The sequence below is a fragment of the Physeter macrocephalus genome, chromosome 15 (assembly GCF_002837175.3).
Source record: "Physeter macrocephalus isolate SW-GA chromosome 15, ASM283717v5, whole genome shotgun sequence".
In the NCBI taxonomy this organism is placed as follows: domain Eukaryota; kingdom Metazoa; phylum Chordata; class Mammalia; order Artiodactyla; family Physeteridae; genus Physeter; species Physeter macrocephalus.
Window position 1 is genome coordinate 258,959 of NC_041228.1, and position 15,593 is coordinate 274,551.

A 15,593-nucleotide genomic window follows, 5' to 3' on the forward strand; every position below is an offset into this window, starting at 1 on the left:
CTCGCTCCGCTGGAACTCGGGCACCAAGGAGCGCATGCTCATCAAAGTTGCCGACAGGGAGCCCAGCTTCCTCTCCCCCCAGGGCAACGGCTACCCCCTGGACAGCCAGCCCAGGGGTCGCTCCCGCAGACCGTCCGGGGGACAGCACTCGCCCAGCCTACAGACCTTCACCCCCGACGCGGACAGCCCTGTCTTCTTCTCAGAGCGGAGGCCGTCACCCTTCCCGAAGAGGGCTGAGCTAGGGAGCTGCTCCCCACTGCTGGCCCAGCCCCGCAAGCCCGCCGCCGACTCTCAGCCGTCCTCCCCGCGTTATGCCTACGAGCCCCCCCTCTACGAAGAGCCCCCCGTGGAGTACCAGGCCCCCATCTATGACGAGCCCCCCATGGATGTGCAGTTTGAGGCCGGCGGGGGCTATCAGGCTGGCTCGCCTCGGCGGTCTCCCAGCCGCAAGCCGCCCAAGCAGGCCTCCGCGTCACCCTACCAGCAGCTGGTGCTCACCAGGCAGAAGTGCCCCGAGCGCTACCTGAGCCTGGAGTACAGCCCGGCTGGCAAGGAGTACGTCCGCCAGCTGGTGTATGTCGAGCAGGCCGGCTCCAGCCCCAAGCTGCGCGCGGGCCCGAGGCACAAGTACGCGCCCCACCCAGGTGGCGGTTCCCTCTCCCTGCAGCCCAGCCCCTGCCTGCTGCGCGACCAGCGCCTGGGGGTCACGTCCGGGGACTACAGCAGCATGGAGGGGCCCGAGCTGCGGTCTGCCCAGCCACCCGTGCCACTGCCCCAGGCCCAGGACGATGCCATGTCCTGGTCCAGCCAGCAGGACACCATGTCCTCGACAGGCTGCTCCCCCAGCACACGCAAGAGGAAGAGCAGGAACCCCTCTGCGTGCCACGGCCCCAGCGCCCTGCCCACTGAGGGCCCCGGGGACCGCGACCTGCTTGGCCAGCAGCCCCTGACCGAGGAGCGGCCCCTGTGCAGCCCCAGCCTGGCGCCCACAAAGCGTGCGGAGGGCGAGGCGCGTGAAGGGGACGGGACCCGGGGCGAGGCCGAGCCCTTCCTGGCTCAGGCCCGGCTGGCCTGGGAGGCACAGCAGGCCCACTTGCACATGAAGCAGAGGGGCAGCTGGGACTCCCAGCAGGACGGCTCGGGCTACGAGAGCGATGGGGCCGTGCCGCTGCCCATGCCTGGGCCTGTGGTGCGCGCCTTCAGCGAGGATGAGGCGCTGGCCCAGCAGGAGAGCAAGCACTGGCAGAGGGGCGCCTTGGATAGGCTCGCCTTCCCCCAGGTCCTGCTCGAGAAGAGCGTCTCTGTGCAGACCAGCCTGGCCTCCCCGGAGCCCTACCTCCACCCCTCTCAGGTAGGGGCAAGGCCGCGGGCGGGTCCCCGGGCAGGGGTGGTGTGGCTTCACGGTTCCCAGCAGGCGTGAGGGCAGACGGTAGATGCCCTCCAGGTCTCTGCCAGCACGGGGGTGTCTTACCTCGGCTACTGGTAAGGCCCAGCAGTGCTGCCGGGTCACCAGGGGGCTAGAGGCCATGTCCTGATTCCAGGACACAGAGGCCGCCACCTGCCCACTGAGCCCTGAGCCTCTGTTCTTCCACCTGTGAATGGCTCTCAGGTGAGGAGCTGTGCAGGTAGAGCACCACGCGCTCCTTGGGTGGCTCAGAGCCTGGGGCCAGGACACATTCAGCAAGCCCCAGGTGGCTCCCAGAACCCCACGCTGCAGCTGGAGCCAAAGCAGAAGCCCAGCCTGCAGTGTCTTCTCTGCTCAGTGCTGGGCATGGACATCCATCAGGCCCTCGGGATCCATGTGCGCCTTCTGTCCCGGTTGCGTGCAAGGAGCATGGTGCCCAGGGCTTGGTGTGGCCCACTGTCCTGGTTCTCACCTTCTGGTCCCTGACCTTTCACACCAGTCTGCTGCCTGAAGCCAAGGCTGAGGGTCTGCCCTGGCCTCTGCTCAGAGCTGGCAGTGGCCACAGGGCCTCCTGGGGTCAGGATCCTCATGTCCACCCCCAGTCCTGGTGGGGAAGACATGCCCAAGAACTACGGCATCTTAGGTGGCCAGCATCCCCCGGGGCACTTAGTGTTCCTCCAGACTGGAGAGCTCAGAGCAGCATTTCTGTCTGTGGCTTGTAACACAGGAGGACATCAGGACAGATGGGAAGAGGTGGGGTGGGGCAGGTCGTAGATGGAGTGTGAACAGCTGCGTCCTGGGGCACCCGGCTCCCAGCATGTGACCTGGACAGCAGGACGCATGGGCTCCAAGGGCCTGACCGAGATCCACTCCTGGCGCTGCCCAGAGAGGTGCCTTCCCTGCTTTCAAGACCAAGGGTTGGGGAGGCCAGCATGGGTTTGGGGACAAGAGCCCACCTCCCAGACAGGGGACAGGAGCCCCCAAAGAGTATTGGGTGAGGGGCTGTTATCTGAGTGCAGGTACGTGGAGGCTGTTGGTGGCGGGGGTGGGGGCGGCTTGGGGCAACACTCTCCCTTCCCAGCATCATGGGAGCGGAGGGCCGCAGCCCATGGCCCTCTCAGGGCTGGCTCTGCCCCTCTGCATGGCATCACTCTTCCCGATGCCCGAGACTACAAACGCTATCTTTGTTGGGGAAAAGGGTGCAGCCGTTGTGGCCCAGAGATATTTGCGTTTCTCTGTCAAATGTTGCATCTGGGGGTTTCTGCTGCTTTGTGGGGCTGCCCTTCCCATCTGAACCAGCAGAAGCCAAACAGCCACAGCAAGGCCAGTAGGAGGCAGCACCTTCCTGCATCCACGCACGGTCCAGCTCCCTGCCTGGGGAGAGCCCTGTGAGCACTGGGGATGCAGCGTCCCGGGCCCTCTCCCACCTGGGGCTACGGGCAGCCCAAGAAGCTGATGAGGCACATTCCCGGCTCCCTCCTGCCCCCAGACCCCTGCTGGCCAGCCCCAAACCTCGGTCTCCGGACCAGGGCAGGCACCTCCCGAAGGCCGAGCCCACAGGGTAAAGGTCAGAGGGAGGGCTTCTCTGGGTCCCTGTTAGACCAGTACAAGGCGCAGAGCGGGAAGCCCAGGCCCGGCCTCACCCCACCCCACCCCGCCCAGGCCTCTCTCCTCCAGCAGCTTCAGGGCCCGCTTGGGGTAGGGGGGCCACACCTCTCACCTGGCTGGGTCACGTGGGGCCCCCACCCCCTCACAGCCCCCCTGTCCTCCCCAGTCTGAGGACCTCGGCACCTGCGCCCAGTTCGAGAGCAGCCGGCAGACCCGGAGCGTCATGCCCAGTGCCAGCTGTGTGTTCCCCACCTTCACGCTTCGCAAGCCGTCCTCAGAGACTGACATCGAGAACTGGGCCTCCAAGCACTTCAACAAACACACACAGGGCCTCTTCCGGCGGAAGGTGTCCATTGCCAACATGCTGGCGTGGAGCAGCGAGTCCATCAAGAAGCCCATGATCGTGACCAGCGACCGCCACGTGAAGAAGGAGGCCTGTGAGGTCTTCAAGCTGATCCAGATGTACATGGGCGACCGGCGCGCCAAGGCTGACCCGCTGCATGTGGCCCTGGAGATCGCCACCAAGGGCTGGAGCGTCCAGGGCCTGCGGGACGAGCTCTACATCCAGCTGTGCCGGCAGACCACCGAGAACTTCCGCCTCGAGAGCCTGGCCCGCGGCTGGGAGCTCATGGCCATCTGCCTGGCCTTCTTCCCACCCACGCCCAAGTTCCACTCCTACCTGGAGGGCTACATCTACCGGCACATGGACCCCGTCAACGACACCAAAGGTAAGACCCAGACAGGACCCCTGGGCTCTGCCACCAGCTCAAGTACAGGCTGCGGCTAGAGCGTCCGTCTGCGCTGGGTGGCACCTGGCAGCAGCAGGTACACAAACACAGCATCTCCCGGAGGGGCACATCCTTGGCCTCCACTGGGATGCGGGGTCCTCAGGCAGCCCCTTCTCGGCACTGAGGCCCTGAGAAGAGCCACAGGCAGCTGTGGCACAGGGTCCCTCCCTGGCCACGGGCTGACAGGTGGGGGTCTGCTTGAGGACCCATTGCACCCATGTCTCCGCCAGCCGGCATCCGCTCCACTCTGAGGCTACCATCCTGGTCACCCTGCCTGACGAGGGCAGGGAGGCCAGTCAGCCCGTGTGCACTTACAGCGTTTGCCCTGGCCAGGCTCACACTCTGCCTTGTGGCCATCGCAGGAGGGCTTCTGAGGGCAGTGTGGAGCATGGCGCACTGGCCCGGCACCGGGCCTGAGGTGACCGGCAGGCTGTTGAGGTGCTGTGAGCTGAGCTGGCCTGAGCCGCCTCAGGTGTTCAGAGGTTGGGACCATCGTGGACAGCAGCCTGCTGCCGGCTGCCTGGGGCCGAGTGCAGAGCCGCATCTGCCTGGGGTTCCTGGAGGCCACGCGTCAGGTCTGTGTGGGCCCCGGCCTGGCCCTCCCTGGGGAGGACTCTAGCCCACGGTCCTGCCCGCCAGGCGGTGCTCGCCTTGGGCTGGGCAGGGTGAGCACGGGGGTGGGGCCGCAGGCAGCACCTGCCAGTGCAGCAGGCCGTCTGTCAGCCCGTGTTCGTGAGTGTCTGCCGCGCCAGAGATTGCTCAGTGGGAGTGGCCGTCCGTGCTGGTCTAGCCAGGGCTTTGCCCCAGCCCAGGTGTGGGGGGCTGAGGCCTGTGCGTGCAGTGACGAGGGCTGCGGGGCAGGGGGGGCCCGGGGAAGGTGTGTGAAGCATAGGCACCATCCAGCACACCAGCCGTTTAGGGGCAGATCTTGGAAGCCACGAAAGTTTTGCTCAGGCATGCGGTTTTTGAAGCAGGATTACCGAACACTGCAGACGAGTCTCCCCAGGTGGCTCCCTGGATGAAGTGGGCAGCCTGGATCTGCCTCTGTCTTCTCAGACCTTCCCAGGAGCAGGTGGGCCCCCAGTGGCTTTATGGTTCACCTCAGCCTCTTCCAAAATGGTCTTGAAACGTCCCTGCCATGAGCTGGAGGTTTGGAAGTGTGTGTCCACCGCTCAGCACGCAGCCCTCGGGGGCCCCAGGAGTGCTTGCTGAGTGAAAGGTGAGTGAGCGGTGGACAGAGGCCAGAGGCTCCAGGCTGTGCCCTCTCTGGCTGGGGCGTCCATGGAGAGCTGGACATCGTTCAGCAGGACGTCGCCGTTTTGCACGGAGGTTAGTGCACTTTTGCCCTAGTGTCTATGCCGTAGGAGCCAGACTGAGAGAACCGAGGTTCAGCCTGGCAGCCATGGTTTTGAGGCCCCGGTGGTCTCTGCCCACAGACCACGCTGGGTCTGTGTGGTCCCCCTAGCAGGGTTCTGTGTCTGTGGGATCTGGTCTCACATCTGTGGCACAGGGCTGCCCTCCAGCCAAAGCCCTGTCTCCAGCCCTGAGACCCACTCCTGGGTGGGCGTTTTCCGCCAGGCCCTGCTCGTCACTGAGCCCAGAGGAGAGGCCTCGATCTCCCTCCCACTGGCCCTTGTCGAGAACATGGGTGCTGGCTGCCAGTCAGGAGGGCAGGCCCCATCAGCCCAGAAGGACCTAGCCTGTACTTAGAAAAAGGAAATGCAGTCTGTCCTGGGAGCACCAGCGGGGGCAGAGCTGAGCTGGCTCCCATGGGTGGGGCGTCACCCTGGACCACACTGCCTGCCTTGGCCTCAGAAGCTTTTGATTCATCTGCCAGCATGTGTGTGACATCTGCTGTGTGGTCACCACTCCGAGGGAACAAGGTACCACACGGTGAACCCCAATTCACGTGACCCCACCCCCTGGCTTAGCCTCGGCTCACACGTGGTCACACCTTTGTACCAGCCACCACCAGGTGACTCCACAGCTTTTCTGCCCTGGACTTCCCTAAGCATGCTATCAGCACAGGCAGCGCAGGGATGCTCCACAGAGAGCACACTGGAAGGCTGCAGACCCTGAGGGATACATGTGCCTTCATACCTTCAGCAAGACATTGCCTTCCAGGTGAAGATGGCAGGATGAACACGTGCATTTACTTGCATTCCACCTTGAACTCATGATGAAAGAACAGTGAAGGAATTTTTTAAAGGCAAAAAAAGAAACCTCACAAGGAAATGTAAAATGCTGCAGCCACTATGGAAAACAGAATGGCAGCTCCTCAAAAGATTAAAAATAGAATTATCATAGGATTCAGCAATTCCACTTGTGGGTATATACCCAAAATAACTAAAAGCAGGAACATGAACAGATATTTGTACACCCATGTTCATAGCAGCATGTTCACAATAGCCAAGAGGTAGAAAGCAGCCCAGGTGTCCATTGATGGATGAATAGATAAATAAAATGTCATCTGTACACATAATGGAATTATTCAGCCTAATAGGGAAGGAAATTCTGGCACAGGCTACAACATAGATGAATCCTGAAAACATTATGCCGAGTGCAATAAGACAGACCCCGAAAGACAAATACTGCATGAATCAGACAAATAACTGTATGAGGACCCTAGAGTAGTCAAACTCATACAGGATGGTGGGTGCCATGGGTTACGGGGAGGGAGAAATGGAGAGTTGTTTGATTCGTACAGACTTCCCATTTGAGGAGATGAAGAAGTGCTGGAGATGGATGGTTGTGACGATTGCACAGTAATATGAATGTAATTAATACCCTGAACTGTACAATTAAAAATGGTTAAAATGGCAGATTTTATGTTACGTATAATTTATCACAATAAAAAAATACTAAAACCCACCAGGACAAAGAGAATGGAAGAGGAAGAACAACTGTGCTTTGGAAGCTGAAAAGCGCATGGACAAGTGGCTGGAAACTGACTTGGCAGACCAAGAAATGTGGATCCCAAGCAGGTGGTGGGGAAGCTGACAAGTCGAAGCAAGTAGCAAACCCTAAAAAGCGCAGCAGTGGGTGGAGCCAGCTTCCTCTGGCAGTGGTATGGAAGTGGGAGTGACCATGGAGCTGAAAACTAAAGGACTAGCTGAAGGTCTGTTTAAGAAGCAGAGCAGCTACAATGGAGTAGGCAAGGTTAAAGACTCTGGACCCAGAGCATCTGGACTCAGACCTCAGCCACTTTTTCAAAATAGGCCATATTCTGAGCCATAAAACAAGTCTCAGTAAAGGTTAAAGAATGTGAGTCATAGGGACTTCCCTGGTGGTCCAGTGGGTAAGACTCCACGCTCCCAATGCAGGGGGTGCGGGTTTGATCCCTGGTCAGGGAAGTAGAACCCACACGCATGCCGCAACTAAGAGTCCTCATGCCACAACTAAGAGTCCACATGCCGCAACTAAGACCCGGCACAGCCAAAATAAATAAATAAATACTAAAAAAAAAAAAAAAAAAGTGAGTCATAGAAAGTGTGTTCTCTAACCACAGTGGAATTAAATTGGCAATCAGCAACACAAAGATATCTGGAAAATCCCTGAGTGTTTGGAAACTAAAGAACATACTACTGAACAATCCATGGGTCAAATAAAAATGAAAAAGGAAGGTGCAAAGTATTTTGAATTGAAAGAAAATGAAAACAAAACATTAAAATTTGTGTGATGCAGCTAAAGCAGTACTTAGAGGGAAATTTATGGCACCTAAATGTCTGTATTAGGAAATAAATCAGTTAGCTCCTACTTTAAGAAACTTAAAAAAAAGAGTGAGAGGAAATTATATCAACAAGTAAGGAGAAGAAAGGAAATAATGATCAGAGTAGACATCAATGAAAGAGAAAACATAAAAAACAATGTGGAAAAACAGGAAACAAAAAGCTGATTACTTGAGAAGATCAACAAAATTAATAAACCTCCAGCCAGGCTAACCAGGACACAAAGAAGACATAAATTACCAATATCAAGAATGAGAGGTAATATCATTACAGATTCAACAGATGTTAAAAGGATAGTAAGGAAATAGTATGAACAACATTATGCCAGTAAATATGACAATTTAGAGGAAATGGACAAATTCCTTGAAAGACACAAACTACCAAAGATAACTCAATAAAAAATAACCAGAAAAATCATATATCTATTAAAGAAATTGGTACTTTATGAAACTTTCCCACAAAGAAAATTCCAGGCCCAAATGGCTTCACTAGTGAATTCTATAAAATATTTCATTGTTTGTGTAGCAACTAACTCAGAAAATTGAAGTGGAGGGAATATTTCCCAATTCTCTCTATATCAAAATTAGAAAAGGACATTACCAAAAATTTGAAAAAGAAGCACAGATAGTATCCCTCATGAGCAGAGGGCAAAAATGAACCGTATTTTAGCAAATTAAATCCAAGAATATATTAAAAGGATAATGCATCTTGAATAAGTGGGGTTTATCTGAGGAATGAAAAGTTGGTTTAACATTCAAAAATCAATCAATGTAATTTGCCATATCAACAGAGTAAAGGGCTTCCCTGGTGGCGCAGGTGTTGAGAATCCGCCTGCCGATGCAGGGGATACGGGTTCGTGCCCCGGTCCGGGAAGATCCCACATGCCGTACAATAAAGATTGGCGAAGGGTGCTAAATGTCATATTCGTATTTGTTGCCTTCCTGCAGTCTGTCTTATATGGATATGCTCTTTGTAAAATGCAAATCCAGCAGATGTCTGCAACGTCTGTATCTTTGTTTGGCACTTTTTGCCTGAAGGGTATCCCTATGCTTGAGTTTTATTCAGTCTTTGGAATGAGATCAGAGACCATTTCCTCTGATGGGCCTTCCCTGATACCCTCATATAGAATTAAGTATTTTATCTCCTGGTCTACTTATAAATATTCCTCTATTGCTCCATATCACATTCTGTTATAAAATATTTGTTGTAGATAAACTTCCCCTTCTAGACTTGAGTTCCTTGAGGACACAAAACATGTTTCATTTGTCTTTATATTCTGGTCCTTAATACAAACCTTGGACTTGATAGGTACTTAGTGACTGTTATTCAGCTGAATTATATTGTGTTGGTCATTTTGATGGTTCTGCTTAAAATGCTAAAAAATGTTACTTATATTTTACTAAAATCTAATGGGCATTTACATTTTTTCTCATAATGAAAGACTGAAATATTTCCATGTTCAGAATCAAAATATATCCTCTAAAAAGGATATATTGATATTTAAAATACCAATTAATAAGAAAGCATAAATATGAGTTAAGGGGTTTGGAGTTTTTTGGATACCTATATTTGTTAAATCAAGTCTGATACGGTAATCCTCAGTCATACCTTGAGGCATTTCACAAATGTGTTTGGAAATGTAGTTTTTGAGCAAAGGAAATAAAGTATTATATTTATCTGACACCTGAAACTATTCAGGAAGTTAAAAACTCTTATGATTGCAACATTACTGCTTTCTATTTGTTTCATTTGGCTTTTAGGGCATGGGGAAGATTAATCTACCTGATTAATCAGTAGCTAATTAAAGAGTTTGCAGGGCTTCCCTGGTGGCGCAGTGGTTGAGAATCCGCCTGCCGATGCAGGGGACACGGGTTCGTGACCCGGTCGGGGAAGATCCCAGATGCCGCGGAGCGGCTGGGCCCGTGAGCCATGGCCGCTGAGCCTGTGCGTCCGGAGCCTGTGCTCCGCAACGGGAGAGGCCACAACAGTGAGAGGCCCGTGTACCGCAAAAAAAAAAAAGAAAGAAGAAAACCCCATATGATCATCTCAATAAGTGTAGAAAAAGCATTTGACAAAATCCAACATTCCATTCCTGATAAAAAAAACTTGGAAGAGAAGGGAGTCTCTTCAACCTAGTATACACATGTATCTTTCCTTGCCGTGTCAGCCTAGGGCCTAGAAGCAATGACACCCCAATAGCATTGAGGACACCTGACCCCCAGCTCTTGGTTTCTACCATTTTCCATTAAAAGGAACCAGAGCTGTTTGGAGAAACAGCTGATTCTAAGGCCGGGGTAGGGAATGTACAAGATGCAGTGCCAGAAGGGAGGATGTGCCAGAGGGGAGACAATGGGGTGTGTCACAGGACACAGCTCCCCGGGGTCAAAGCTGGAGCACTTTGAGCAACAGAATAAAGTCATATTGAGTTGTAACCTGACAATGTAAAATGAATATCCCTAAGCCCAAACTGATATAAATGATTAGATAGATACAGGGTTAGAGTTAGGGGACTTCTTCCATGCAGAAGAATTACAAATATGGGACTTCCCTGGTGGTCCAATGGGTAAGACCCCACACGGGGTGCGGGTTCGATCCCTGGTTGGGGAACTAAGATCCCCGAATGCCGCGGAATGCGGCCAAAAAAAGAAAGAGAAAAAAAATTACAAATAATTTATGTAGGTGAGAGGGTCCACCGTGAGGGGAGCGTGAATTCCACCTCAGTGTGGGCTGTGTGCCTCGACTTCCTTCCAGAGCACGGGATGGGGGGATGGAGGGTCCGCATCGACAGCACTGAGTTATTTTGTGCGGGGTGTGGGGGGGTGCCCAGATCAGCCAGAGAGGGGAGCCAGGCCCCTCCTCTCTCGCTCAGCACCCACTCAGCCCCTGGAGCGCAGCCACGTAGGAACCAGGTGGCTGGGCTGCGGCCCTCTCAGGGGGCTCCCTACCCCTGCCTTTCTGTCGGCCAGCGGGTCATGAGCTGACCACATCCTCTCCCCACTGCCCAGGGGCACGTTCCTGGCACCTCCCCAGCCACGCGACCCAGGTGTGCCCACGCACCCAGCCCTGTGCCCAGCGCTCCCCTCCACCTCTGGCGGGGCATCAGCGCATCTCCCTCCACGGAGCCCAGCAGGCTGGGGCGGGGCCCTCGCAGCCGCCCGGGGTCAGCCCCGAGCGGGACCGTGCGGGCACGTGTCCCTCTGTGTGTTCTGTGGCCTCACCCTTTGTTTGCTCCCCAGTGACACAGCACATGAAAGCGCTCCTGGAAAGGAACACTAAGAAGAAGTCCAAGTTGAGAAAGAAACCCAAGCCTTATGTTGAGGAGCCGGATGGTAGGGCCTCTCCCGCAGCCCCTGTGCGCTGCGTCTGCACAGCTCTGCTCTCCGGCCTCGGCCGCCTGGCCGCCTCTCTCTAACCGCTTCTGGGCTGGGGGGACAGTGGGGGGACACTAACCGTCAGGTCTCCTCCTGAGTGGGCTGGAAGCCCAGGTCATTGGCAGGGCTCCTGGGAGAGGCCACACCTGCCCTGCGCCTTTCTCCACTGTGCTCAGAACAATTTCCAACGTGCATGCTGGGTTCTCAGTGGGGAGGGGCCTGCCGGAGGCACCCCTCAGTGAGGGAGTGCCCTGTGGGCAGGTGCCTCCCCAGCCCTGACCTCCAGCCGGGCCACCCCTGGGGCTGGGGGCCAAGCCTGGCATTGATTCCCTGGGGCCCCCAGCACAGCCCATCCCTGCTCTTCTCCTGGGCCCTGGCTCAGGAGCCCACCCCCACCCAAGCTCCAGAGAAGCCCCGTTAGCCCAAGGCTGCGCTCTCCTGGCCAGGAGACCCAGCCATCCATTTCTGTCCTATGAGCCTCCCTTCTTGGCACCAGGGCCCTGGGACCAGCCCCCATCCCACCTGTACCTGGTTACCCACACTTGCCCCACTCTTCTTCCTGTGAGACTCACCCTTGGCACCCCTTCCTCTGGGAAGCTCTCTGGCTACATGCTACCCTCACCAGAAGAAGGGGGGCAGCCGCAGTCCAGGATTCCCAGGCGCCCTTGGGCCCCTGTCCTTGGGGACGGGCGCGGAAGGAGCTTTGAGCTCCTGCCTGAGCCCATTCACTGGAGTCCTGATGCAGCAGTGAGGTGGGGCTGGGGCCACAGAGTGCAGGCTCCTGCGGGCCAGGGGTGGTTGGAGCCCCGAGGGGGTCAGAGGAGGGGGCTAGTTCCCCCGGGACCCAGCAGAGTCCGTGCCAAGAGGTGGCAGGTCCTGGCCACACCCAGCGGCCTTCCAGGCTCTTGGCCTGGGCACCTGGCACAGCAGCAGAGGCTCTGGGAGGGCTGCTTTGTCAGTCGTTCTGGGGGCCGCTGTCTCTCCGCTGGGCAGGAGCATGCCCTGGCAAGGCCAGAACGGGGCAGTGGACTCAGAGTCCCCCACAGCACCAGGTGGGTTTCCCCGGGTTGGCCACGGGCACTCAGCGGACACCCCGTAGTCTTGGCCCAGGAGGCTGTGCCCTGGCAGCAGAGAGGCCCCAGCTTGAGACTCCGGGCGCACGAGGCCTCAGTGCCTGGTCTGCCCACGAAAGCTCGGACTCCAGCAGCTGCAGCCCTTAGCTGAGCCCTCACTCCATGCCAGACTGAGGTCAGCCCTTCATGGGCGCCTGTCCCCATCCTACAGAGAGGAAGTCAGGCCCGGAAAGGCTGCAGCACAATTGCCAGGTGAGAGGTGGTGGCCCAAGGATATTCAGATCCCACCCTGTTGGAGAGGCTGGTTTGGCCCCAGGAAGCCCTGTGAAAGGAGGTCAGTGCGAGTCTGCCCACGGGCCCCAAGCCCAGGGACAGGAGGCTGTCACCCAAGGGAGGGGTGGGCACGCTCCCAGGACGGGGAAGGCGAGCAGGTGCCGCCTGCTGCCTCGCCGCCAAGCACTCCCTGGGCTCCCGCTGATCAGGGCACAGCCCGGGTTCCCTGTGCCTGAGCACCGCCCTCTCTCCCTGAACCAGGAGTGCTTGCCACGTGGGCCAGTGGCGGAAGGCTCCAAGTGCTGTGTCCCCAGCTGGCTGATTGGGAGCTGCGGCTAGGGTTCTCTGTTTGGGTCTGTGGGTCCCCAGGGGCCTGAAACAGATTCTTCAGGGTTTCAACACCTATAAGAAATGTTGTTTTCATTTTGATTACTCTAAAACAGAACCCCGTTACCAGTTATAACGACAGAAGTATTTTGCAATAACGAGAAACGAAAAGGTTTTCACGAATGAGACATGTTTGTGTTCTTCACACTGAGGTTCACGGAACCCTGTGTCCTCAGACAACTGCTTCCGTTAGAAAAGACTCTGTATTTGAGACTTGGGTCCAGAGGCACCCCTCAGGCAGGGAGGCCCAGCAGGGGCAGCGCCTTACAGGGAACGGGGCTGTCCTGATCCTGGAGGCACCTGGCCGGCCCGTCTGTCTGCCCACCGTCTGGGGCGGCCCGGCCCCCGTGGCTCCTGTCTTGCTGCTCCTTCCCTTGCCTGGGCCAGGAAAGATGCGTCACATGTTTCAGACCCTCCCTGGGTGGGTCTCCTCCCCAATCCCTCTCCCCCCTCCTCCCTTTGCCTCCAGCCCCCACCCCACCCCCCGCCCCAACACACCGTATCTGGAAGGACCCGTGGCCTGAGGTCTTTGCCCTCGGATTGCTGGCCCTGCCACCTTCCATGACCACCAGCTAGAACTTCTGCTTTCAGGGGTGAGGTTTTAGAAAGCCCCCTCCCTTGAGAAAGGAGACCAGTCCTCCTGTCACCTTCAGCCCTCAGGCAGAGTCACCATGTGGTCCTTCGCCAGCATCGCCCTCCCAGCGAAACCCAGGCTCAGGACACAGGGCACCCCTTCCACACTCAAGCCCCTCCCAAGTGAGCCAGGCCCCGGGCCTCCCTCTCCCTGACCCCCACCCAGGCAGCCTCTGACCAAGCAGGCATGAGGTCCTGTGGGCTAAGGCCTCTCCCTGGGCTGCCCAGGGCCTCTGGCTGGAAGCCGGGCTGCAAGAGAGCTGGGCCTGCTGTCCAGCCCCGCCAAAGCTCCGCCCTCCAGTGCTGGCCCAAGGCGATGGGCGCCGAGTGCCTGCAGGCGTGCAGCACATGGAGATCACGCTTCTCAGGGGGCTCCCCAGGCCCTGCCCTATGCTGCCTGCGCCTCCCCCAGGGGAATGGGCCTCATCCCCAGCCTGACCTTCCTGGCCAGGGGGAGGGTTGGGTAGGCTGGCAGAGGGCTTCCTTCTTCAACCGGGCTCCTCTGGAGGAGAGGGCAGTGCCCCCCTGCCTGTTCACATGAGTTTACTTCTGAAGGGCGGCCCAGGAGTCTAAGGACCCACTGCCCGGGGCAAGCAGCAGGCAGGTGGCTGGTCAGACCTGGGCCCCCAGGTTCTTGCAGGAGCCACCTCTCCTCACCCTCTGGCTGCTTCCTCTCTCAGTCCCTGGTTGGCCTGCAGCCCCAGCTCCCACTCATCCATGCCAAGCCAACTGGCACCGTTCTTTTCCAGGGGTGGCAATAAGCACATATGCCAAGTACTGTTACCACAAGCTGCAGAAGGCAGCCCTGACTGGGGCCAAGAAGGTACGAACTTCTCCCAGAACAGCTGGGCAGAGGTGGGCGGGCAGCCAGTGCCGGTGACGCCTAGACAGAGTACAGCGGGAGGCGGGGGCTGCAGATTTGGGGAGGGGGCAGGTGGGGCAGTTAACGGCTCACAGTGCAGAGGGTGCCACCTGGAGCTTCTGATGCTGTAGGTGGCCCAGCAGGAGGCCCCTCCGGTGACGCAGGGGCCAGGGAGTTGGGGGTCCCCGGCTCGGGCCTGGGGTTCACAGGGACGAGAGGACAGGAGGAGGAAAGAGGGCAGGGGAGCCCGGGGCAGCCCTTGCAGGGGTGTAGGGGAGGGAGAGCTGGGAGCGGGGTGCCGGGCCACACTGGGACAGAGAGCTGGGCCGCCTTTGCAGGGGCTGAAGAAGCCCAACGTGGAGGAGATCCGGCACGCCCAGAACGCCGTGTTCAGCCCGTCCCTGTTTGGCAGCGCGCTGCAGGAGGTCATGAGCATGCAGAAGGAACGCTACCCCGACCGGCAGCTGCCCTGGGTGCAGACTAGGCTGTCGGAGGAGGTGCTTGCGCTCAACGGTGACCAGACGGAAGGCATCTTCAGGTGCCCTGCAACCTGGGCCCTGGGTTTGGGGGCTTGGGTGTCTGCACCACGTGTCCTGGGCCGACGGGGGCCCCTGCCTCAGAGCAGCCAGAGAAGCCCCCTGAGAGGCCAGCATGCAGGCAGGGAGGGCAACTTGGAGCAAATAGAAGGACCGGGCGCTCTGCGGCCAGGAGGGTGGGGAGGGCCCCATCTTTAGGAGGTGGGTCAGCAGGGTTGTCCGTCCTGAATGGCAGCACACCGGAACCCAGACAGGAGAGCTAGCCAGGGACGGCGCCCTTGCAGAAATGGCCAGCAGGGGCCCAGAGGGCACTTGGACACCAACCATGGGCAGGGCCTGGGAAGATGCAGCAACCCCCAGCAAACGGTCCTCACCTGTGAGTGGAGACGATGGCCCTGTCCCATGGAGGGTGGCCCATGGCCAGTCTCACCTGCTGTCATGACTCACCTACCCAGGACCCGGGACAGGTGGGGAAACTGGCTTATGGGTTTGGGCCTCAGGGACCATCTTGAGGAAGGGATCTGCACGGGGCAGTCAGTAGAGGGATGAGGGAGGGGGCCTGGGACAGGGGACCCCAGCCACACCTCCCTCTGGTAGGAAAGAGGCCATTGGGGCAGAGAGCAAGCCCAGCGCCTCCTCCCTGAGACCTGCCCTGTGCTTGGCAGAGTCCCTGGGGACATTGATGAGGTGAACGCCCTGAAGCTACAGGTGGACCAGTGGAAGGTGCCTACAGGTCTGGAGGACCCCCACGTCCCAGGTGAGCCCCCAGCCCCCTCAGCAGCAGGAGCAGCTCGGATGGTTCAGCCCTCCCTGCTCTCCGTCGTGAAGGGACAGCCCTCTGGTCCGTTTCCAGCACAGACGTCCCCCTGCCGTTGGACAGCCTCCGCGGCGCCTCCCTCCGCTTGCCTGCTCACGGTGGCTGCACAGCC

The 15,593-nt window shown here is 58.0% G+C and overlaps 1 protein-coding gene across 1 annotated transcript in view; it reads left to right on the top strand.

Annotated features, from left to right (window-relative positions):
* The window catches only part of ARHGAP39 (Rho GTPase activating protein 39), a 62,838-nt gene that overhangs the window by 46,008 nt on the left and 1,237 nt on the right, over positions 1-15,593 (top strand). Inside the window, exons 5-10 of the mRNA XM_028500460.1 lie at positions 1-1,351; positions 3,180-3,741; positions 10,766-10,858; positions 14,016-14,089; positions 14,467-14,666; positions 15,330-15,421. The exon at positions 1-1,351 is cut by the window's left edge and continues 5 nt beyond it. Coding sequence (XP_028356261.1) covers positions 1-1,351; positions 3,180-3,741; positions 10,766-10,858; positions 14,016-14,089; positions 14,467-14,666; positions 15,330-15,421 — 2,372 coding nt within the window. The remainder of the gene's footprint in view (positions 1,352-3,179; positions 3,742-10,765; positions 10,859-14,015; positions 14,090-14,466; positions 14,667-15,329; positions 15,422-15,593) is intronic.